At 39.3% G+C, this 26,640-nt stretch overlaps 1 protein-coding gene across 8 annotated transcripts in view; it reads right to left on the minus strand.

Moving 5' to 3' along the window:
• Tmc1 (transmembrane channel like 1) overlaps positions 1 to 26,640 on the minus strand; it is a 184,533-nt gene that overhangs the window by 44,218 nt on the left and 113,675 nt on the right. For all 8 annotated transcript variants that reach the window (XM_031389906.1, XM_031389908.1, XM_031389909.1 and 5 more), the window contains 3 exons: positions 25,740 to 25,838; positions 5,702 to 5,844; positions 571 to 715 (listed from right to left, as the gene is read on the minus strand). In XM_031389906.1, coding sequence (XP_031245766.1) covers positions 571 to 715; positions 5,702 to 5,844; positions 25,740 to 25,838 — 387 coding nt within the window. The remainder of the gene's footprint in view (positions 1 to 570; positions 716 to 5,701; positions 5,845 to 25,739; positions 25,839 to 26,640) is intronic.

Below are 26,640 nucleotides of genomic sequence, written 5' to 3' on the forward strand. Positions count from 1 at the left end.
AAAGGGGGAACCAAATACCCATGGAAGGAGTTGCAGAGAGCAGGGACTGAAGGAAGGGCAAGCCAGTAAGGCTCGATTTTTATGAAACTATTTCATATAGCTTATACTGGCCTCAAATTCACTTTGTAGCTGAGGCTATACTGGAATTCCTGATCCTCCCACCTCCATCTCCCAAACACTGGGTTTACATATCTGTGCAACCATGCCCTGCTCTCCCAGTTTTGTTTTTAAAGCTACTTTCCAATTCTTTAGCATCAATTTACATACAGAGACTACATGTTTCTGTAAATAGCTGGTGAGTACTGTCACATTATCCTAACGATCTGATTCTAATACCCAGTGAATTATTTTATTACTAAATTTGGAGAAGAAAAGTCCCAGAGATGAAAATACAGCTGTTATAGGTCACAGGATATTTTTGTCATAATCAGACTCATGTCCACCTTGTGGTCCTCAGCAATGACGAGAGCATATATCTCATAACTGTCAAGATATTTGATGATTGATGTCAAATGCCTCCCTATGTTAGTCTTAGAAATCAAGATAAGCTTCTGGGGTCTGTGCCTTCACCTTAAAGTTCATCGTGATAGAGTTAAATTTGTTGTCGGCTGTTTCAGGATTACCAATCAGATAGTCCCAGCTACAGAACACCTTCCAGCTGAAGTTGAAAGTGTTGTCATCGCCACCGCCATCGTCACCGATATTTTTGGTCATCCTGTAAAAGCAGGAGTTTAATTCAACAGCCAGAAAGGAGAAGAAAAGGCAGGTGAGGAATGAGAAAACAGCAGACACAGGTAAACTGGAAATGCAACATCTGGAAAACATCTCTAAACAGGTTTATTCATATAAATAGACAATGGGAACACTGATGTTTAAATTGTATGGGTTTCATATTACTCATTTTTCTCATTCTGTAGTGATCAAAAACTACTACATACTGAGGGTTTAAATACCTTTAGAGGCGGGCAGGAGGCTGACCAAATAAATCCCCTAAAGAGAAGAAGGTATTATTTTAAGGGTGATATACAAAGCTGCCTGAACTGTGCTCTTCAAAAGAGACTGAGACAAAGGCTAGATTGTAAAAAAATAAAAAATAAAAACAGACAAAAAAAAAACAAAATAAAACAAATAAACAAAAAAAACAATGCAATGGAAAAGTCAGGACTGAGGCCAGAATCACTGCGGCTGCCCTTGCTTACAGTCCACTTCCCTCACTGCGCACCATGACAGCAAAGACTTTATCCTATCCATCATTAAGTTCCCAGGCACTAGAGAGCTCCCTAGATTGGTTCTTGTAAAGATATTATAAATTGTTTTTTTTTTTTAAAAAAAAAATAGAAGCCAAGTTGGCGCTGCGAAAAGGTTTGCTAGAAAACATATGCATCACGAATAGCTTTTTGTATACAGGCTTGCTATGGGATTGCTTTCCAGTCTGTCCTTGACATTATAAAAAGGGTTGACAATGTCAGCTTCACTTTGTAAATACTCGCCATTCATCCTGGATGGTGTTTGTGAGAGGAGAATTTTGCATTTTAAAACTCCTAAGTCTAGATCCAGCTCATAAAGCAGTGACATGAAATGGAACATGCTGACTTTAGGTCTCTCGTACGTCATTGCCCTTCTGTTCCAAGCACTTTTGAAAGGAGGCCAACTGTAGTTTGGAGAGGAGGAGGAGCCAGTCATGTGCTATGATGGATCTGCCAGGAGGTCATGTTCCCACAGGCAAGGAACATGAGCCTTTCTCATGTTCTCACAGAGCCTTTAAAGGCAGCCTTAGGGTCTGATGTCATCACTAGAAACAGCAAACATTATCATCTGTGGTGGAAATATTATGAAAATGTCTTGGAATATACTTGGGTTTGAAAAGCTGATATTTTTTTTGAAGGTAAAATTTTTTATTAAGAATCTACTCCATGAATTTCAGTCACAAATAATAATAAAGAATAATAGAAATTAAAAAATATACATAATGATTTTTCTTGAAAATCTACTTAAATGATTATACTGTCATACTATGATGAAAATACGGTATAAATATATTACAACAATATTATAAAAATCTGCCAAAGTAGGAAGTAACTTTGTAAGTAAATTAAAATAATAAAGCATAACACTATCATATTTAGCAGACAAATATTTAAAGGTGAATTGGGAAGAAATTTGACAATTATAAAAGAATAATAAGATGTGGAAATGGATGAAATGTTATAGAGGAATTTTCTACATTTATAGAAAAACTTGGTTGTTATGTGCCTGGATTTTAAAAACAATACAATCAGTGTTGCTCAACTCAAATGCTGATATTTTAAGGAAAATTTAACATAAAAGCCATATCAAAGCATTTTAATTCTAAAGGGTCTTAAAATGGATATAAGATGTTATTTATTTATTTACTTAACTTATTATTAGGGGGAAGGATGAAACAGAGTTTTATTGTGTATTCTCGGCTGTCTCTGTAGATCAGGCTGGCCTTGAACTCACAGACATCTGCCTGCCTCTGCCTCCCAAGTGCTGGGCTTAAAGGTGTGTGCCACCACCACCCAGTAAGAATAATTTTAATGAAGATTATAAAATTATAAGAGGCCACCCAGAACAAGCTAGAGATACATCTTTATCACCTTGTGATGGATGACTCCTCCTCAGAGATTAGGAAAATGAAAATGAAGGTAGAGCAATCATTCTCAACCTTCCTTGTGCTATGACCCATTAATATAGGTCCTCATGTGCTGAGGCAGAACCCAGTTAATTCATAACTGTAATTTTGCTACTGTTACGAATCATAGCCTAAATATCTGTTTTCCAGTGGTCTTAGGGGACCCCTATGAAAGGGTTGTTATAACCCCAAGGGTTTATGACCCATGAGTGGAGAGTCACTTAGAGACGGGTGTTCAAAACTCCTTTCTGGCTGCGTGAGCTTGGCCTGGTCATAAAGCCACTGAACCATAAATTTTCCATCTACTCTGTGAGAATAACTGATATGTCCTCAGCTCACTTCACAAAACACCCTAGAGGAAAAAAAACGGTCCAAGGGAAAATGAAGCACACAGGTGGCAAATAGTAGGTAACAGAGAACTTTTCACTTATACAAACAAAAATTGGTTTCAAACAAGTGCTAAGGGCAAATGGTCTTCAGTCCTCTTTTATTTAATCGTCTGTAAAATGGTATTAGAGTTACTCTGTAATGTTTAGGAGGTAAAGGTTTTCTCTGGAGATGGAGCTCAGTAGAGTGCTTGTCTATCATGCATGAGGCTTTGCATTGAATCCTGAGCAGAACATAAACCAGGCATGGTGGTACATGCTTCTAATTCTATCACTCTTGAAGAAGGAAACTTGAGGGCAACTGGGATACATGAGACCCTGTCTCAAATAAATAAGTAAGTAAATAAATAAATAGAAGAACAATAAAAAATAGAACAGCTAAAGGTTTTAATGATATATGGTAAGTACATGTTAGGCAAATACTGATAATTATTTGAAATATAAGTTATGATTTTGTTAGAGATTCAGAAATATGGATATTACCACCTTTCCCATTTCAAAAACTACTTGTATTTATGCGTATACCAGTTTATGGTATATGTTGGTTTAGGATACATGCAAGTTTGTATATGTAGAGAAAACTTTAACATCATTTACAGCTTACAGAAGACAATATAAGGCACAGAAGGATGTTTTCATCTGTTCTATGAGTACTTGTTATTGCCAGGCTCCTAAACAGAAGTGAATATAGGCACTGTCAGGGAGCCTTGCCGTAAGGAAGCCTTGGGAAAGCCTTCCGGGCTAGTGTGGCTTATGCTCCTCATTCAGCATGCCTTCGATGAATTATTCAGCTCTTTCTAGCAGTTTGATAGATGTGAGCTATGCCAGTTAAATCTAGATATTTTAGCTTATAGAATTTCTTTGGGTAAGAACATCTAGATTTGAGAAGTAAATCACTTTTAGTTTGATAGTCTTAGCTTCAAACACTATAGATAAACTGATGGTTTCCTATCCACAGTGAGCCTGAACTCATAAGTGCTGGACTGTCTTTAAAACGTATGTATTGCATTTATGATAAGGGCTTCGGATCTTTGAAAAGGGAGGAAAAGAGAGGAGATGGTGTAAAATTAAGGCAACCAACCACTCATTTGTCAAGAATTCCCATGACTTTCAGACCTAAAGCAGGAGAGTCCTGGGCTAACAAAGAAATTCTACTTTGAATGCTCAAAATGGTTTCTTTTTTATTTTACTTTCTAACTTAAATCATTTAAAGTAGATTTTCCTCCCGCTTTATGAGTGAGGGTGGTGAATATTATTATATACCCTCCTTGATTTTAGTAGTCAGGTCCTGTGGTGGTTTCTATAAGCTTGGTCCAGAGAGTGGCCCTATTATGAGGAAGTATGTCACTTTGGGGATGGGTTTTGAGACCCTCTTCCTAGCTGCCTAGTAGTTAGTCTTCTTGTAACTGCTTTCAGATCAAGATGTAGAACTCTTGGCTCCTTATCCAGTGCCATGTCTGCCTGGACCCTACCATGCTTCTTGTCATGATGATAATAAACTGAACCTTTGAACCTCTGAAGCCAGCCCCAGTTGTCTCCTATAAGCATTGTCTTGGTCATGGTGCCTCTTCTCAGCAATGGAAACCCTAAGACAGATCCCTATCTATTCAAGTGATGACTCCCATAAATCCACTACTCTCCCAATAGTACAGAGTATTCGAGTAGGAGGTGGCAATAGAAAACATGACAAATGATTTCAACATGGTATCATGACAACATGTATCATGACATGCATGACACAAACATTCAGATATCATCTATTCTTCTACCAAATATTGTTTCCAATGTTAGCAGTGGGAGTGGAAGCCATGGATGTCCTGATAGAGCCAGTACTCTCAATCACTTAATCATGTAACAACCCACCAAAGCTCCATGACAAAAGGAGGTCCAAAATCAGACTGGCCTGGCTCAAATATGAATAATTTTGAGAAAAGAAAGTGGAGTTAGTACCTACCACCATATAAAATGGTATCTTTGGGCAAACTTGAAAAAATGGCCATACCTCTAGGAACATCTTTACCAACGTGAACTCTCAAGGAGCAAGAGTTTTCCAAGCACCAGAAATACGATCCATGGGCAGTACAACAGACATTAATGACCTAGTAGCTGTACCCAGAAGACATAGAATATTGCAATAATAATTTTATGTGGATAATATGGTGAAATGTTAATACTCATTAAGTGAATTATATTATCAAAATACATTTATTTTCTCTGTATTACAACTAAAAACATTTCACATCTATTGTGCTTGCCTTATTCAATGCTTTGAATTTAGATAATCTGAATTTTAAGCAATTTGAATTCACTTTCCAGAATATTATTTTAGTTGCCACAGGTCTATTAATGCAAAGCATAGTCCTAGGTAATGGCTTTTTATTCAGGCCTGGAGGCAGAGCCCAGGGCCTTCCACATGATATGCAAGTACTCTACCACTGATTGTATTCCCAGCCTTGTGTGCTTGCCACCTTCTGACCTTGTGGAGTGCCCCAAAGGCCTGTGTTTGTGTCAAATACTTTTGTTTTGACGATGCAATAATTTAACATCAGTGTAGATTTACCTCTTATACACTTATCATTCTTTAAACATGAAATACTATCAAAATTATATCCAGTTCCCAAAATGATTCTGATGGATTCCATAAATTAGATTAAAAACTTACGCTTTGAGGACAACTAGAAAGCTGTATCCAATGCACATAATCCCCACCAGGAAGTAAGAAAGAGGTAGCCGGAAGTTCAGCCATCCAATCGTGCGTTTATTGTCGTAATAGCCATAAAAGAGGACAGAGTACTGTGCCAGGCCCTAAAATCCAACAACAAAACCACTTAGAAGATGTTGTGAAGAGCTACACAAAGGAAAAAATGGACTTTAAGAGGCTCTATCCAACAGCTGACTTAGACAGATACAGACACCCACAGTCAAACAGTGGATAGAGCTTGGGGACTCTTGTGGAAGAATAGAAGGAAGGATTGCAGGCCCCAAAAGGGATAGGAAGTCCACAGAAGACCAACAGACTCAACTAATCTGGATGGTTGGGGCTCTCAGAGTCTGAACCACCAACCAGAGAACATGCATAGGTTCGACCTAGGTTTCCCTGCACATATGTAACAGATGTGTAGCTTAACCTTCATGTGGGTCCTGAACAACTGGAGTGGGATCTATTCCAAAAGCTATTACCTGTATGTGGGATATGTTCTACTAGCTGGGCTGCCTTATGTGGCCTCAGAGGGAGAGCGAGCAACTAGCCTTGCAGAAACTTGAAGTGTCAGAGTGTGAGTTAGGGGGAGATACACACCTACTCTGAAGAGGGGAGAGAGGATGGGGGAAGGATTGTGGGAGGGGTGACCAGGAGAGGAACAGTGAGCAGGTTGTAAAGTGAATTAGTAAAAAAAAAAAAAAAACCCAAAAAAAAAAATGGAGAGATGGCTCAGCGGTTAAGAGCACTGACTGCTCTTCCAAAGGTCCTGAGTTCGAATCCCAGCAACCACATGGTGGCTCACAACCATCTGTAATGAGATCTGATGCCCTCTTCTGGTGTGTCTGAGGACAGCTACAGTGTACTTAACATATAATAATATGTTATTATTATTATATAATAATAATAATAAATTTTTAAAAAACAGTATAAAAAAGAAAGAAATGAAATAAAATGAAATGAAATTTAAAAAAATAAATAAATAAAATAATAGAGTGACATTAATTTCGACTGAGTTCACAGTCTGACATGAGCCCTATTGTTTTGTGTCATAGAGTTAATGTTTCAGTTGTCATTTTGATTGGCAGCTTCTTGATTCAGCTGAACTTCAGAGACATCTAAATAGATAAAATTTTAACCAAGTGTTGGCTGTCTCCAATGTGGAGCTGTAAAATGTCTATTGAGTTAAAAATCAAAACAATTGTCATGGTACCACTTAAAGAATTTACATGACATACATGTAGGGGAACTCTCAGTTGTGCCTCCTTAAAATCTTGCACTGAGTGTCCATTTCCTGTCACTTCAGACATAACTAGATCAGTTCCCCCTTAACCATTGAGGTTGTGTCTCAGACGTCTCTTAGTACAAGTAAGCAGGAGAGATGATATTGGAACCAATGGCCATCCTTTGGGCATACTGATACCACTCTTCATAACAGCCATATTCATCTGGGCAGTACATAGTCCCCCTCCCCCAAATTATCTGCCCGAGTACATCACTATCTCTTGATGTCATCAAATGGTTCCCCTTCTTGCACATAGAACCTGAAAGTATTCTTATGCTACTTTCTCTACTATTGCCTTTCTCTCTCACACTTCAATCCTGAAGCATTCTTTCCATAACATCATATCACATATGCACTCCCTAGCTCCTGTCTCACTTCTCTTTGAGAATCAGGTAACTGTTTTGCTTTGTGAAATAATTGGACAGTTTGGGGTATTTTTTTTTTTTGAAATCAGGTGACTTACTTTTGAAACTCTTACAAAAGCCAGTTGGTTGTCTTAGATATCATTTATATCAACCCAATGGTAGGACTGTAAGATCTACCAGCGTAGGAGGAAGAAATGGAGGCACAACAACATAGAGAGAAAAGGGGGAAAGCACCGTGGCTAATAAGTCCTGAAGGAGAATGAAGAGAGGAATTAAGAAAACTGACTTAAAGATGATGGCTAGCTCAAACATGATGCTAACAAGGTCTGAAAACTACTTTTTCAACTTTTGTTTTTATACCATAAGAGCCAGCAGAAAATAAAATATTTACACACACATGCACACACACACACACATCTCAAATGAGTTTGGGGATTTAACTAGAGCAAGATGAGATGTAAGGGCTATAGGCAAATAACCATCTGCCCCTCTGTATTCTAGAGATCTAGTCCTTCAAATCTTTATCTTAAGAAATGAAGCCCATCTGTGGTGGTTAAGTCTCTGGGTCAATGGTCCCTGGAAATCCTGCTAAACAGTTCCTGGTGTGTCATTGGAAGTGTTTCTGATGAGATTAGCATTGGTGTAGGTAAACTTAGTAAAGCAAGTTATTGTTCCCAGCATCAGAACATGGCATCCAATGAGAGCCTGAGTAGAATGATGGACATAGGGGAAATGTGCCCCCTTCTGCTTTCCTGTCACAATGCTTGAGCTGGGCCATATCTTCTCAGAACCTCCTGCCTTCAGACGCAGCTCACAAAGTGAGTTTCCAAGTGCTCATGATACTTGGACTTAATCTAGGCATCAGAGGTCTCTAGCCTTTAGATGGAAAAGTATGGGATGTCTCAACCTTGATAACTGTGGGTCAATTTTGTAAAATGATTATCGAAATATATATTATATGAGTGAATTATAAATAACCTTCTATAGGTTTTCTTAATTTTTAAATTATGTGTAATATATAAAGACTTACATATAAAATGCAAATGTAAACTGTATTTCCATATATATATTGGTTATTGGTTATTACCCTGACCAATTCAACCTATCAGAGTATTTGGAGTTAAACAATTAATATAAACTTCTATTAAGGAGTAAGGGGGCTAATGTTGTGTCTAATAAGAAATCAAATAGGGTAAATGGGCAAAATGCCAATGATACAGAAATCTTCATGTGGGGAGACTGTGTGCTGGTGGGAGTTTCTGGCTCCCTCCTGCATGCCAAGTTGTTTTATATTCATCTAGTTGAGGTCTCTTCTTGCCTGTCCTAAGCCACAGTGCTGGTTTCTTTGTGTCAGGACAATGAGAACAGAATCTGATGAGACCAGACACTTGACCTCTGGTTCAGTTTAAAGGTTACATCCTCAGCTCTTTATTTATTTTTTATAAGCATGGGACAACACATATCATTTTCTACACCATTTATTTTTCTTAGCAACTAGCCCTTACCCATTTCCTTATGCAACCCCTACATTCTGTAAGACTCACTCCAGTAACAGTATCAGCTAATATATTTTGTTGATAATTTAGTAGCACACATTCTTTCTTCTTACAGAGCTGTCTAATGAACCCTGAGAAGTTGTTGCTTCTGGGTCCTGCATTCTTTCTCACCCTAATGTTTCTTTCCTGAAATATAAGTTCTCTAAGTATAACGTCCCCAGTCTTCTTCAGATTTCGTCACTGCAGCCCAAGGAGCAGAAGCAAGTCTGAGGGTAGAGCGGCTGTGATCAAAGAGATCTCATGCTGCCCCTCTGGAAGCACACACTGGCTTTGTCTGCCCATGCAAATGGACACCTGCACGGGCACAAGGTCTGGCTGTGAAACCTACTTTTCCATAAAAGATACTGCACTTTTCACACCTGGTTTAACTTTATTGTTTCCTCTGGTTAGCTCACAACTTAGATAATGGAGAAGTTGTTTACCACAACATTGCCCCTCGACTAACACATATGAATATTCAGTAGCTGCTACTCTGATTCATATTTTTCAGGTGAACGAACTCAACCTTGAAAGAGTTCTGTAGCATGAGGCAGTATTTTGCCCACACACCATGCATATGACTACTGAGATACTTAATTCTCCCATGCTTTCTGTCTCCCAAGATGTGGATTACATTAGCACCATATTTTCACAGGGAAAGAAAGAAATGAGACATGTCATCATCATCAATCTAACAGGAAATGGTCCTTCAACATCTTATTTTTTGAAAAGGTTTCAAAGTGTTTCCTCTCCATAACCATAAATATTATAGACTGACATCTTTTATAATCCATAATCACAATATCAGCAGGGTTAAGAAGACATCCTGAAACAGCATGAGAAGAGAACAGAGAGCATCAAGAGTAGCTGGCTAGGTAAGTACAACAGCTACTACAGGCAGCTGGCTCATCTACAGCATGTCCCATTCAACATACGTTCAAAGCAGTCACTTCATAGATAATAGATTGTACCAATGTAGGGGACAGTCTTCTTGATGCTTATGTGTATGGGGGAGGGGGACATGACAGAGCTGATTATTCGTAAAGCTTCCTTCCATTCACCTATGGCTACCCATGCAATCAAGTATATACGTGAGCATTGTTAAATTCAATTTTAATTTCAAAAGTTTTACAAACAAATCCATCTTAGGAGTATAGTGATGGTTTAATATGAGATGAGAGTCCTAGAAGAGGAACATCCTCCCCAGCTATGCAGTGGGCAAGCCACATTTCTTTCCCCTTTCCTTAACAGCTTTAAATTATAGCAGTGCACATCTGGAAGTGACCAAAATAGCAATGGCTCCTAGGCCAGCCAGGGCTATATTCAGTTGTTCTGTTAGTGAGCCCTGATTTCCCTGCGGGAGAATTCTCCGCTCCACCCCTAAATCTGTGACAGATAAACTACAGCCACAACCAAGCTTCAAATCAGCACAGAAAATTCCTTTCTAGTTCTGGGCAGTATGTTTGTGTGTTATTAAATAAAACCAGTCATGAAGACTGTAATTGCTCTGGTCCATAGTCACCCCTGTATCACCACAAAAAGGGAGAAAGCTAGAAGGTTTTGATTATCTTGTCACTAGGAATTAACCTGTGTGTTTATGTAATATTTACTGAGAACTCAGAATTTGGCAGATACAACACAATAGAAGAGAAAACCAGATTAGTGTGCTCCTTATGAGTTCTTCAAGCAATCAAAACAACCCTGAGATTCCACCTCACACCAGTCAGAATGGCTAAGATCAAAAACTCAGGTGACAGCAGATACTGGTGAGGTTGTGGAGAAAGAAGAACATTCCTCCATTGCTGGTGGGATTGCAAGCTGGTACAACGACTCTGGAAATCAGTTCGGTGGTTCCTCCGGAAATTGGGCATAGTGCTACCTAAGGACAAAACTATAACACTCCCAAAAGATGCTCTAACATGTAATGAGGACACATACTCCACTATGTTCATAGCAGCCTTATTTATAATAGCCAGAAGCTGGAAAGAACCCCGATGCTCCTCAACAGAGGAATGGATACAGAAAATGTGGTACATCTACACAATGGAGTACTACTCAGCTATTAAAAACAATAAATTTATGAAATTCTTAGGGAAATGGATGGACCTGTAGAATGTCATCCTGAGTGAGGTAACCCAATCACAAATGAACACACATGGTAAGCACTCTCTGATAAGTGGATATTAGCCCAGAAGTTCGGAATGCCCAAAATACAATCCACAAACCACAAGAAATTCAAGAAGAAGGAAGACCAAAGTGTGGATACTTCATTCCTTCTTAGAAAGGGGAACAAAATACTCATGGAAGGAGTTGCAGAGACTAACTATGGAGCAGAGACTGCAGGAAGGACAATCCAGAGACTGCTCCCCCTGGGAATCCTTCCCATATTCAATCATCAAAACCAGACACTATTGTGGATGCCAGCAGGTGCTGACTGACAGGAGCCTGATATAGCTGTCTCCTGAGAGGTTCTGACAGTGCCTGACTAATACAGAAGTAGAGGCTCACAGCCATCCATTGGACGGATCACAGGGTCTCCACTGAAGGAGCTAGAGAAAGGACCCAAGGAGCTGAAGGGTTTGCAGCCCCTTAGGACGAACAACAATATGAACTAACAAGTACCCTCAGAGCTCCCAGGAACTAAACCACCAACCAAAGAGTATACATGGTGGAACTCATGGCTCCAGCAGCATATGTACAGCAGAGAATGGCCTAGTAGGTCATCAACAGGAAGAGAGGCCCTTGGTCCTGTGAAGGCTCTATGCCCCATTGTAGGGGAATACAAGAAGCAGGAGAGGGTGGGTTGGTGAGCAGGGGGAGGAGGGAGGGAACAGAAGGTTTTTGTTGAGTTTAGTTTTGTTTTGTTTTCTGGAGGGAAAACTGGGAAAGGTGATATCATTTGAAATATAAATAAAGAAAATATCTAATAAAAAAAGAAATATCTCCAAAAAAAGTTCTGTAAGCAAAATATCCACATTAGAAGTATCAATAATTTCATATAATTCTAAATAAATAGTCCTTGTGAAAGACAAAACTCTATCCCCAGGATGGTAAAATTTAAATTTCACCATTTTTAGCAACTCTTTAATTTATAGTAACTGCTGAACAACTATTTTGTGGCCAGAAAAATGCCACAAAGTTACAACTGGTAGACAATGAAGTAGGTTTTATGAAGCATGTCACTGAAGGAGGTGGTTGTTCTGCAAGAACCGAGTCTGTCTACATTTCCACACCAAGTTGGGCTTTTGGTTTTGGGGTTTTTTTGGGGGGTGATTGTTTTTGTTTGTTTGTTTGTTTGTTTTTAAATCTTTTACCTCTTCCAATTAATTAAGAAGATTGGGAATATGACTGAAAGAGAAGAGCAAAATCACTTACTATCTAAAAGAAACAAAGAATGTGGAGGCGAGCCTCTCAGTTAATGTCATAGAACAGCCTGATCCTTATGGACAATAGCTGGGAGCCTCTGTGTTCCTTCTCAGACCCACTGTCTCCCACTCAATGCTTTGTTCACCTCTAAGCTTCCTTTGTTCTTATAGAAATGCAGACCCAAAACCTAAACCAGACATTGCAGAGCTCTTATTTGTTTGTTTATTTTGTTGCTAGCATTTTAATTAGCATACAGGGTAATGAGCTTCTCTGTGACATTTTCTTTCATTGTCTCTATTGTCTTCCCCAGCCCTTCCCTGTTCCCAGGTCTCCTTCTGTCTAGTCCCCTTTCTCCCCACTGGCTACTTTGTAAGCTTCATGTTATATGTATTCTATAATCCTCCTCTTGTCCTCCCCATCCCTATCCTAAGACCACATTTTCCGCTTTCCTGGTTCTTACACCCACACACAAACATACACATATTTATCTTTCTGAGTCTCAAAACTTTGCTTAACAGAATACTTCCCAGTTCTTTTCATTTGCCTCTGAATATTGTCACTTCATCTTTCTTTACAGCTGAATACAATCCCATGGTGTATACACCCCATCTTTCTTGCTTGTTCATCTGTGGCTAACATCAGTGACAACAAATACCAGCAAGGCTATGGGGAAAGGACTCCTTGTTCACTACAGTGAAACTATAAATCCATGTAGCCACTTGGAAATAAGTACAGAGGCTTCTCTAAAAACTCAAAATAATATTAGCATATGACACAGTTAAACTACTCCTGACCTATACTCTATGTCCTACCATAGTGAAACTTGCTACATCATTCTTGATGCATACTGTGTGTACTAAAGAAATAAAGCAGGGCTTAGCCTCCACAGACTATTTCTTTAGCAGATTAGCATCAAAGACTCCATTCCTCAAAGCTGTGACAAAAACTATTTGTTTGGTTGTCTACCTGTGGATCGATGCCCTTGTTTGTCTGTCTCCTGAGCAGCCCAGAGATGCTGAGACATCTTTCTTTCTTTGGAGTCCGACTTGCCCGTATCAGATTTTTATCTTTGGAGCATTTATATTTTTTCCCTCCAACAAAAGAATATTTTCTTGAGCTAGGTACTCAAAGTAGGTGTTTAAAACATCTACAGGGTGCTTAGGATACAGAATTTAATTTAGTTTTTCTACCAGCCTGGTATGTTATTAGTAAAATATTTTACATGTGGCTGTCAAGAGGTCAGGGAGGTTGTCTGGCATCTTAAAGGTAGTGTGTGGTAAGATTCCAACTGGAGTGGATGTGAATCCCATGATGGCATTTCTTCCATTAATTTCACTGTATTATACATAACTCGTGCATTTTGTAGAAAGTACTTGCATTTTCCTCCCCTTGGTTGTTGAAGAGGTGGTTCAGTGATTAAGAGCACTTGTTGCTCTTGCAGAAATCTTAGTTTAGTTCTTTACACCCATATCAGGTAGCTCATAGCCACCTGAAACTCCAATTCCAAGGAACTTGATGCCTTCTCGGGGTTCCATGGGCACCTGTACACACAAGGTGCATATATAGAGAAGCAGGCAAATATACAGACACTAACAAAAACAAGTACATTTTTCTAAGGTCACACATCCACAAACGTGCATGCATGGGAGCACGCACGCACACACACACACACACACACACACACACACACACACACACATGCAATTATAATCACAAGGGTCTTTATTAGGTATCTTTATGTGTTTGCAAAATGCTTCAAGACCCTTCTGTGCCATCTGCTATCACTTGGATACAGTCTCTGAGCATACTGAAATTGTCTTTCTAAGCTGTGGCTTCTGTTGACTTGTCAAGAGCCAGTTCTTAAAGAGAAACACTCTGTCAGGATCTTCAGGTACACTGGGCTCCAGGAGTTAACAGCCCTCCTCTATTCCTCTTCTCTATCCAGTTGGGAAAGTTGCAATGACTTCACTGCTTGGTAAACTGAAATTTCATGGGCTGGTTCAGCTCAAAGGTAACTCCCTTCTCTAGGGAATAAGCATACATCAGGGTGAAGTAGCCTAATTAATAGTTGGATATTGGTAAGACCATTCAGCTATGGGTCTCAGATTGGTCCTCTAATGAGGTCTCTATAAGCAATGAACATGGGATTTTTTTTTATGGCTATCTGCTTCTCCTTTCCAAACAAAGTAGTCAAAACTCAGATAGGAAATAACTACCATTTTACACACTTCTCTCAAAACTCTATATAATAAAATTCCAGCAAACCTGAACATTGGACCCATAAAGAAACAGCATTGCACTTTAATATGTCCAAAAGATAGATCTGATCATTTGAAAATATAGCATTGCATAATGACTGTTGGTTTTCACAACCAATTAGACTGCAGCATCGCCATGGGCAGAGAACATGTTCATTGCTTCGGCACTCCAGTTTCTCCCATTTGATTTGTTTGGCAATGGCTGAGTCAATAAATAAATCGCTTTCAGTGATCATTAGCAGCCCTCAGTCAGAATAAGCATCTTTAGATTGCCACCTAAATCATTCATCTCTAGATGCCAGCTCTCTGCTTATTCATTTTAATAAAACACAGTAACATGACAACTATAATTTTATGTTCAATATTATGAATTAAAACATCAAAAAGTATCTGAGAGACACTAAACTTCCAAAAAAAAACCTAGTTTGTCTACATCATCTTAAACTCATATCTAAAAAAATTGAGAGGATCTCAGTGATGGAAAGATCTATTACTGATTAGTTTCTTTCCATCAGCTGGAGAAGTAGCTTCGTGACAGAGCATTTACCTATACATGTACAAGATATATAAGGCTCGGCTTTTGATCTCTGGACACACGCACATGCATGCACACTTACATACCTACACATGTACACACATACTCATACACAGATACACACATGCTTTCCCTTTGTTCTGTACATTGGAAAAAATGTACAGAACATTTGAAAAAAATCATATGAAGGAATCTTGCTGGTTGGTCGACTTTTAAATTTGTAAACATACATTAATAGGATGTGGGGTTATAATCTAATATATTGGTGTTTAAATATGAGCGAGCAGTTCCAGGTGAATTCAGCTTTTCTGATAAGAATATACTGATGGACTCCCCTCCTCTCTCCTCTTAATCAGCTTGCCCACCTTTAATCTGCTCAGTCCCTGTGCCTCTCAGAATTTAAGCCCGACGATGTCATGACTCAATAACCTGCTTAAACTACTTTGAGTTACTCTAAGGGAGAAAAATACGTTCTGGACTCGAGAGGATCTCACATGGTTTAATATTCTCTTCTCTCCCCACCATAAGATAGTTGCTATTCTCTTCTACATACTAGAAGGTCCCACCTTTCTCAGGTCAGGACGTCATGCAGACTCTGAAGAGAGCAGTTCAAGGGTTATTTTCTCAGAAATAGCTTTTCCTTCCATTCACCTCTTTCCCTTACCAGGTTCCCTACTACAGTTCTTCCAATACTAGATGCCTCTTTCAGAGCAGTTGGTATGGTTGTTACATTTTTGGTGTCATTTGACTGCTCTGCTAAAGTTTTCTATTCCTGAAGACAGAGATTTGGTTAAGACTTTGCTCACCTTTGTTTAAGGCCTGTCACCTGGAAAATGCTTATCGAATGTCTGCAGAATGATACAAAAGGAGACTCATTTTTGTTATTACACACATAGAAAGAATCCTGTTGTCCTGATGTAAGTACAGCAGGCACCATCTTTCAAAGCTGTCCATCCCCAGGAAGCCTATTCTTTGTCTAGCCAGGTGTGGCTTGACTGACGTGATAGACTCTGGTATTTGTTACTAAAGTAAAGGAAGCCATGATAGGGTGTGACATCCCCAATTCCACAAGTCCTGGCCAACATGAAATCTAAAAGCGGACTGAAGAATCTCTCTCACCAGTTATGCAGATTTTTACTGACGTCTTAAGAGTAGCAGGAGAAGAAACTAATGAACCAAGAGAAAAATTTAGAATGTAAAATGGGGTTTTAGTTGTCTCTTCCTTTAATGAGCCTATTGAGTAAGTTGCACTAGATATTGAGGAAATGAAGCAAACATGTTAGCCAAGGAGGAACATCCCTGATACTGCTAATCTGTCACCATGTGCCTGGACAACATTCTACCCTGCTCTGCACAGGCTACGAGAATATCATCATACACTCACTCAGATGAGAAGATCCTCACCTCTTCCAGTCATAGAATAGCTAAGGGAAGACCTACATCTCTATGGAAATGGAAACTTACAGGTTTGTTTCGCTGCACAAGAAGCTTAGCCAGCTGTTTTGGGTCATGTCACTAGAGAAGAATTATGTAGCTTTGCTGACCTAGTCCTGGACTAAGCCCAAACAATGGCTATGCCAAAACATTCATGTTGCCTGTATTTTAAGCCTGTTAAAGTTCAGCAATGGAGGTACTAAGTGCTCTGATCTAAACTGAAGGAGGTAAAGTGATTTCCCAGGCCAACAGGTCCTTGGGCAGAGGGATGCTGCTTAGATCATCTTCTAAAGACAGCAGCCTCCAGCTTTCCCACTCTGGATCCGTCCACCAGAGTGCAACATGATGCTTCATACTGAGGCCACATACAGTGTACAATGCCAATCCATTAATTAAATATATGGGACATCTACGATAGAACCAAGTTATGGTGGATATAGTGGTTTGAAGAGAAATGGCCCCCAGAGATTCATGTGTTTGAATGCTTGGCCACAGGGAGTGGCAATATTCAGGTGTGGCCCTTTTGCAGTAATTGTGGCCTTGTTGGAGAAAGTATGTCACTGTGGAGGCAGGTCTAGACAGTGTCAATGCTTTCCACCATGATGATAATGGACCAAAACTCTAAGCCAGCTCAATTAAATGTTTTTCTTTGTAAGAGTTGACTTGGCCATGGTGTCTCTTCACAGCAATGGAAACCCTAAGACAGTGGAGCGATACAGATTCTCCCAAATAGTCTTTCCTCTTCAGCTTCCTCTGCAGCTGTCAGATCCACCCCTGATTTATGGATACTTTATTTATCTAGCTTTTGCTTCCTTCTTCTTTCTTCTCCATAAGAATTTCCCTCAAAATACCCTCTCATGTATTATAGTTTTGTTGCCTATTTCTTATGAATCCTAAAGCTATTTGCCTTTTAAAATTGACTCTCTGAAAATAAAGATGCATTTGAACTATTGAAATATAGTACATATTATTCTACATGGATGACACAAAAATCTCTCAGAGTGTGGTCAATACAATAAGAAAAGAAGAAACTGACATGAGCTGCATCCCAAAGTAAGCATAGTTACTCTGAAAGGTTATTTAAAAGAGATGATTCCGGGCAGTGGTGGAACATGCCTTTAATCCCAGCACTTGGAAGGCAGAGACGGGCAGATTTCTGAGCTCGAGGTCAGCCTGATCTACAGAGTGAGTTCCAGGACAGCCAGGGCTACACAGAGAAACCCTGTCTTGAAAAACAAAACAAAAAAGAAAAAGAAAAAGAAAAACAAACAAACAAAAAAAACCCAATCACTATCTATAACCATTCCTACTATTGCAAACCAAGGTCTTTTGAAGACAAGCTTCAAGGCAGGAATATAACAGAGCCAACCAGGCTTGAGATGAGATGTTTAAGTAAAACACCCTACTTGACATGAAAGTCCATCAGATTTCAGTTAGAATTTCAGTGCATTCCTTAATTATATGTGTTGTCTCTGGCAACTGTAAAATTATTAATAGCTTCTATCTTGAAGTCTGGTTATGAAGATAAAATGTAATGTTAAATGTCAAATTTAATTTTTATGATTATGCTATCTCTTCTCTCCTGACCTTTTAAAGTCTCCTTCTAACTCCCACATCCTTATGACCCATGGAAAATGGAAGGCAAAGTCAACTCATTGTTTAACTATCCACACTCTACAAGATGCTCCCAGACTGAAAAGCTGACTGCATTCCCTTTTATTCTAAGCATGTTTCCTCAATGCTGTGATCTCAGTGTCTGTTGTCAGCTTAAGCACCTTCCAAATTCTACCTTGCCCTTTCTTCCTTCTCCTTGCTATGATATTGAAGCTATGGTCTCTCCCCTTTCCCCACCTCATCCTTGTGTCTTGAGGTATCCTGTCAACAGAGATATCGTCTTTGTGACAAATGGCTGCAGTCCGTATCTTGTCCCCTCCCCTCAAAGCCCATGTGTTAAACGTCCTCAGTCTGATACTGGTAGGAGATAGTCTCAAAGGGAGCTGCTTGTGATAAACACCAGAGAGAAAATTCTTCAGGCATGCTGTCTCTTCTCCCTCTTTTTCCTTTGAGGCATGAGCTGAGTAGTTTGTTCCGCAATCCACTCCCTACCATTGTCATCAGATGCCCAGAGCCACAGGGCTATCTGACTTTGAAACAGACTCTCCAGAACAATAAACAAAATAAACCTTTCCTCTATAGTAATTATCTCTATATAAATTAATAATCTCTATATCAATTAATATTCTCTTGTAGTGACAGAATGATGATTAACACAGACTTAAATTAATTTTTATATTTCTGCTAATTCCAGTTATAACATTTCTGCCTATTTGGTTTAGAGCATATATATTAGATAGTCTATTTCTTGCAATTTTAATAAAATAGATTTCCCTCCTGAAAAGTAAGACCTATCATTTAGTGCTCAATAAAAGGATCAAAACTATCTTGCTCAGTAGATGATAATTTGTGACTCTGAGAATCATAAAACTGGTTACTCTCACGTGTCACATGATACTTGTCTACTACTAATTAGAGACATTGATAAGTTGAGGAAAATGCTTCCAAGTGACAGAGCTATGCTAGAATTGGAGTTACAAGATTCCCAAATGAGGTTTAGTAAATTAGAAGCTACTTAGAATGTTCCACTAACTTACCAGGTTTTCTAACCCTTTTTATTTAGTGGATTCTTCTACCACAAGAGGTCATACTTGCATCTGCTTTTAATGTTTTGTAAATGCAGAATAAGGACTTTCTTTTCTTCCTTTGTCTGGGTAGAAAGGCCTAGCTAAATTGCCATGGAAGAAATAATCTAAGCCATCGCCTAACTGTTCATCTATCCGTCATCTCTACCCTAGACCTTAGCACACTTTGTAGCAGTGGCCTTTGGCTATTTTGTGAGTTCTTCCAGCACCCTCGACCTCCTCTACCCTTTCAAACCTCTAGATAAGAGAGAAAAAGAGAGAGAGGGGAAAAGAAAGAGATTCCTGAATATTGTTCAGGTCAGACAGGAGCAACGTTATTATTAAACTACTTCCTGTTGATTAGTAGCATCGAGATCCTTGGGGCAAGCATGATCTTCACCATCATGATATCTAATTTCTTCTTGTATTTGCGCATAATTACTTAACAAACTGCGACCATCAACAACTAACAACCAAACCACACCAGCCCCATCTCTCAGGGCCTGATCATTTATATACCTTCTGAAGATGCCCTGGAATTCTAAGCATCACACAATCACCGAAACTACCTGCATCTGGCAAAATCACTCCCCTGCCAGAGCACAAGGCAAATCATAATCAGCTGCTGTGGACAATTTGAAGAAGTCCCATATCCCATACCTGGGATTAAAATGAAAATATATTCTTATACTTGTGTTTCTTAAACCAAAAACTCCAGAATTGTCACTACACAGCTTTTCTTCCTGGTGTGTCTTTGAAAGTCAGAATGCAGAGCTATGTCTTCTCCTCTGAGGGAGTGTGGTGGGATTCTGGACTCAACTTGTAATATGGAGAAGAATTTTCTGTGAAATCACTGTTCAGATGATTAAGTCAAAGCCTAGGCAAGAAAGGTAAGAATTCCTTTGCATTTGAGGAGCTGATTTGGAAACTGCAAATTTACTATTAAAGTAGCAAATGGGATCAAACCACTTCTATTCCTTCCCCCGGGGGAGACACAGAATTGAACAAAGCCAATCAATTTTCTAGAAACAGCCACGAGAATTCTACTGAAAATTAGAACAGAAATGTTGCTGCTGGCACACATGACATGGGTAGAAAATTTGATTAGGGCTTGCTCAGCCAAAGACCCTGTTCTTACTTTTCCTCATATTTTAGAATGTTGGTCATGGAGTGGATAATTTCTACAGTAATCTCATGTATGAAATTCTCCTATTTTCCTAATTCCTAACTTAAAATTCTAGTTCCTTCAGGGACCTCTGACAGTACATACAGAAACAACTTCTAGCTTCAGAGTTGTGCTAACAATCCCAGCCCTGTCATTTACTACCTCAAGAACTGAGGATAAGAAAATGGCAAAGCTCAGGACCCCTTAGTTTCCCAAACTGCAAAGTAGGGGTGGTAAACGTCACCTTTCCTAGAATAAGGATTAGTTACAGGTAGATTATCTTCTAGTTGTTAAGCTCTTTGACTTTAGGTTACCCTGTTATAGATTAATCTGTAATTATCATTGTCTACATAGTTATCTGTACAACTGTTACCCAAACACACACATACACACACACACACACACACACACACACACATTTCTGTTTATGCTAGGATGGAGTGAATCAGTCTCCTGACACAAATGGAAAAACAGAATATTCCTGATATTAGTCAAACTCTTTCCCTGCCAAGTTAGAATAAAATCTTTGAAGAAAATAAAGCAAACCAAGGCTCTCAAACTTCAAGGCCCATAAAACTTAAATGTCTCATAAAGCAACAATATTAATGTCTCTGTAAAAATAATAATATTCAATGAGCAATTTGCTAATTTTATTTCCCAAGGATGCATCAGTGAATCCTCATTAGAGTCTGACTGCATATATTTCTTTTGTTACTATGATGTAAAAGACCTCTCATTACCTTGCCTGAAATACAAATCCAGCCTTGTCTGATATAATAAGCCTTGTGCTGCTGCTCTGTTTCCTAGCTGCTCCTTGCTTGCTAAGCCAAACAGAAAGACAAATACCACATGTTCTCACTTATGTGCAATCTAATCAACAAAACACAGAGACAAAAAGTGGAATAAAGCTTCCATAGCACAGGGAAGGGAAGAGCTAAGTAATGGTAATTAAAGGGCAAAAAGATTCACTTGGGCAGGGGCAGCATATATAAGATTTTTATATCTATATTTATGTCTATTGCGAAACATCCAAATAACAGAGTACTGCACACTTAAATACTATTAAGCTAGTAAATGTTCTCATCATAAAAATTATTAAATATTTGAGGTCCGTGATAGGTTAATTAGCTTGATCTAATCATTTTGTTCTATATTAAAATACTGTAACCTTACTTTGTACCCCAAGGTCTAAGCAACTATGCTGTCAATGTGTAATAAGAAAATGTGAACTTAAAAAAATGCTATTATAACTTCGAGAGAGAATACTAAAATCAAAAAGTCTAAGAATGTCAACTGTTAAAGATGTGGATGAGTATTAATCCTTAAGTCCTACTGTGGAAACTTTTAATGCCCAACCACTCTGGACACCAGTAACTTGCTAAAATGGTAGGCACATACTTAGTAACTCTTCTCTGACTTATCTACACAAAGAAACAAAAGCATGAGTCCACAAACAGCATTCAAGTAAATACAGTCGCATTATCAAAATAACTAAAACATTGGAGAAATATATCATTCACCAGTGAATGAATAAACAAAGGAAATTAAATGCATGCAATGAGCTGTTCTTTCTGTGCAATAAATTATGACCCATGTGTGTAACATAACCAAAAACATGATAAATGAAAGATACCAGACTAAAAATACAATGTGTCATATGACTGCATTTATTCCTACGAAAAGAATTTGGAAAAGGCCAAGCCAATTAAATTATTTCTTTTATTCCCCATTCTAAGTTGAACTGAAGCATCCACACTTTGGTCTTCCTGCTTTTTGAGCTTTATATGGTCTGTGAGTTGTATCATGGGTATTCCGAACTTTTAGCCTAATATCTACTACTTACCAGTGGGCATATACCATGTGTGTTCTTTGAGGTAGAGGTAAAGAGGGACCTGGGAGGGAGAATGGAGGGGGAGGGAAAAGGGGAGCAGGATCAGGTGTTGGAGGAGACAGGGAAGAAGTACAGAGGGTCAGAAAATGGAATGAGGTGTGCGGCAGTGGAGGATGGGGAATAGGGAGTGGCCACTAGAAAGTCTGAAACACCAAGAAAGCAAGAGCCTCCCAAGACCCAACGGGGATGACATTAGCTGAAACAGCCAACAAAGGGGAGGGAGAGCCTGTAGTGACCATATCCAAAGGTTAGGCACAGCCCTCAGGTAAGGGATGGGGCCACCCACCCATCTCAAAAATATTAACCCAATATTGTTCCTGTCGAAAGGAAATGCAAGGACAAAGAAAGAGTGAAGCAGAGACTGAAGGAAAGGCCATCCAGAAACTGCCCCACCTAGAGATCCATCCCATCTGCAGACACCAAACCCAGATGCTATTGCTGATGACAAGAAGCACTTGCTGACAAGAGCCTGGTATAGCTGTCCCCTGAGAGGCTCTGCCAGAGCCTGACCAATACAGATGCGGATGCTCCCAGCCAACTATCTGACTAAGCATGGGAATCCCAATAGAGGAGTTAGGGGAAGGACTGAAGGAGCTGAAGGGGTTTACAACCCCATAGGAAGAACAATAATATCAACCAACCAGACCTCCCTGAGTTCCCAGAGACTAAACCACCAACCAAAGAAAATGGAAGGACCCATGGCTCCAGTCCAGCATCAATGGGAGGGGAGGCCTTTAGTCCTGTAGCAGCTCAATGCCCCATCATAGAGGGTTGCTAGGGTGGTGAGGCAGGAGTGGGTGGGTGTATAGGAAATCACCCTCATTGAGGTGGGGGGAGGGGAAACAAGGAAGGGGGATAACATTTGAAATGTAAATAAAGAAAATAACCAATTAAAAAAAAAAGAAAATCTCAAAGAAAAGATTCTTTTTTTTAAATTGACTTTAGTCATAGTTCCCTGCCACTTCAATAGAGAAGTAACTAAAATACTACACCTGAACAGGACTCCTCAGGTCCCTCTTATTGTTGTTATTCTTGTTTCTGTTGTGCTAATATGGTGCAAAGCACCTCATATTGTTTATCAGTTGGAGATTGGTTCTAATGCTTTGATTCAATCAGGGCTCTGCATGTTCAATCACTGAAGGTCCTTTTCCCCAATGGGTTTTTCATCAATCAATCAATAAAGATGCCAACAGCCAATACCTGAGCACAAGGTAGGACACTTCAAGAGTTGTGCGGGTAGAATGCAGAGAGAGGAATGAGTCACCAAGTTTCAGAGAAAAATGGAACACAGTAGCAGCAGGAGATAAAGCCAACCAGCCACGAGATTTCGGATAAGTGGTCACTGGACACTTCCCTGACTGGACCTGGGGTAGCAGGGAAAAGTGTAGGAGTGCCCAAAGATAGTTCCTGGGGGCGGGTACGCGACTGCCAGAGTCAAAGCAGTATAGCCACCCAGGAACTATCTTTAGATCTGTGAATGAAAGACACATACACGCATTAGCTTATTTTTTAATGCCTTGGGTTCTTCAAAGGCTGGGCACTCCTAAACCTTCCCCTGCTACCCCAGGCCCAGTCAGGGAAGTAGCCAGTGGCCTCTTACCCGATATCTCACATGGCTGGTTGGCTTTATCTCCTGCCGCTACTGTGTCCCATTCTTCTTCCTCTAGTCATGGCGAATCTATCTTCCTCCCATTAAGAAACGACAGTGGATCAAGAACCATATCACATTCATTTTTGTATGGTCAATGCATGCTGCTTATATTCAATAAGTGTTGATTTTAATAAAATGTCCAACTAAGATGACTTAAGACTCAAAATGGCAAACTTACAACTGAGTCTGTGCTTCATGCTTCCTCAGTGGCTTGCTGTATCTTTTTAAGAGACTGGAAGTCTGTCTAAAATCTGTGTACTGATCACATAAATTTATTTCTGTGGTTTTCATCACATCAATCTAAAAGAAAACTCTTCCCCTCACTCAGAATTGCTATTCGATGAGATTCATAAGACTAAATGTCATCTGATTCATCTATTTGAGAAAAAAAAAATCTAGAAACAGTCAAACTTTGAAGACAGAAAGCAGGGTTCATGAGAGCCATCTACCAGTTTGATGAGGACCATGTTAGATGCTGAAAAGAATATGGAGCAGCCATTTTCCCATCTCAAGAAGCTCAAAATTTAGAAATCAAAATATCTGTAAATGTGTATATTGACTATAAAGAGGAAATCTGGGTTTTCTTTTAATCCTTATCATGTCAAATATGCAAAATTTAATTCTCATTTGCAATTCTTCAGAAAATTGATTGAATTATCAACTTCCTAAACTCTGCCTTGGAGCCTTTCTAGTCACACAGTTCCAAACATCTCTGATCTTGTTAGCATTTTAAAAGGAATTTATAGAATTGCACTATCACACATGTGAATTATACCCCAATGTGATTTTTTCAATGGGCAACAATAAACCTGTGCCACCATAATTAGATATTCTAACTTGCTTATTGTTGCTGTGATAAAATATTGATCAAAACCAACTTGGGGAGAAAAGATTTATTTCAACTGACAGGTTATAGCTCATTAACATGGGATTCCAGGACAGATTCAAGGCAGGAACCTGGAGGCAGGAATAGAAATAAATAAAAAGAAAGAAAGAAAGAAAAATTATAGAAATAGAAAATAATTTAAAAATTAATTAAAAATAGAAATTAAAAGAAATAGGCATAAATAGAAATTTATGGAGAAGTGCTGACCACCGGCTTGCTTTACCTGACTTGCTATACATTTCATAAATACCACAAGTCCACCTACCCAGGGATGACACCACACACGCTAGGCTGGGCTTTCCCACGTGAATCATAAATCAAGAAAATGCCCCATATACATGCTCATAGGCTAATCTGATTGAAGTAACTCCTTAGTTTAGGTTCCCTCTTCCCAGGGTTTGTTAAGGTGACAAGTATAGCAAACTATGGTGTTGAGTAAAACTAATGTTAGTGCTATAATAGAATACTATTTATTTTAGTATTACAGTGAATTAGTACTTTTTTTAGTATTTTGTAGAATTTTATATTTCTCAGTTCATATGTTTTTTATTTAGTAGTGACTATTAAGTAATTGTATATTCTTATGCAGGATGGTGAAAGGGGTAATATGGAATCTCCCCAAAATCCCATAACACTGTTTCAAAAAGCACATTTACAAATAATTCCCTTGTTCTTTATTCAAGGAGAGAAGAAAATTTGATTTAAATCTTTGGGATTTGAGCTCATCTTTAGTCCATATTTAATATTCCTATTTGATCATATTATGACATATGTAAACCATATTCATACACACAGACACAGTTTGACACATAGTTTTTTTTATAAACAGGAGGCAGGGATATCTCTCTTGAAACCCTAGTGTTAACCCTAACCCTAAACCTATGTAAAGGGGCATAGAATCTCCATATCACAACCGCAAGGTCTCCTACAAACAGCTACGTGGGCAAACTTACATTGAAGTCATACAACACACCAAAGTTGGCTGCGGAGGCTTCTTCAGCTCTCGGGACTGTTTTCCGAGGTAAGCTGCCATATGGTAAACCCCAGAGGTACTAGAGAAAGCAAAAAGAGCAGTTAACAAAACCTAAGCCCCACATAGGATCACAAGTAGTTTTATTTTAAAAACACCTTGGAAAGTTTCGCATTCGAACTCTGTCGGTCTCCATATGGGGTCTCATTTTCTGGAAATAAATCCAGAATTAAGAATAAAGTATATAAAGACCCGACACCCTGAGTTCACTGAATGAAGAGCAAAGAAGGCCAACCACAGTCCCCGGAAGGCTTGCTGAGAAGCCCTATGCTCACTCCTACCACCGTACCAAACTGTTCATCCAAATGGTACTACCCACAGTTTCATCAGAGAGCTCGCCTTCTGAGGGGAGATGGAAAGACGACTGGAGCCTCGGGAAAACCAACCATGTAGTCAATAAAATGTCTACTGGAAGCGAACACTCGCATCCTGATGACAGAGACATCTGTGCCATCTCACTTCAGGGTTTCTGCCCTGTATCTGTGCTGTGGACTAAGGAAAGAACAGTACCAAGAGCAGTGGACTAGGAATAAGACACAAATAGGGTCAAAGGAAGGATCCATAAAAGCTCCTCCAGCCCCCATAGATTGTCAACCATAGGCGGCTTCACAGGCAAAATGAACTTTCCCTCTCTCTGAGGGAGCTGGTGAGCACAGTTTAAAGCCTGAGCGCAGAGGCTGACCAGCCAAAGGCTAGAAATTAGTCCCTGCCAATTTCCCCTGCGCAAGTGGCATGATCTTCCACCGCCACCCTTTAGCTGCATTGGTTTCTTCCTCTGACCAGAACAGGAAGTTCTTTCTTCCAACAAAGCTTCACTCCAAAGT

The sequence above is a fragment of the Mastomys coucha genome, unplaced genomic scaffold, assembly GCF_008632895.1.
Source record: "Mastomys coucha isolate ucsf_1 unplaced genomic scaffold, UCSF_Mcou_1 pScaffold21, whole genome shotgun sequence".
Taxonomy (NCBI): domain Eukaryota; kingdom Metazoa; phylum Chordata; class Mammalia; order Rodentia; family Muridae; genus Mastomys; species Mastomys coucha.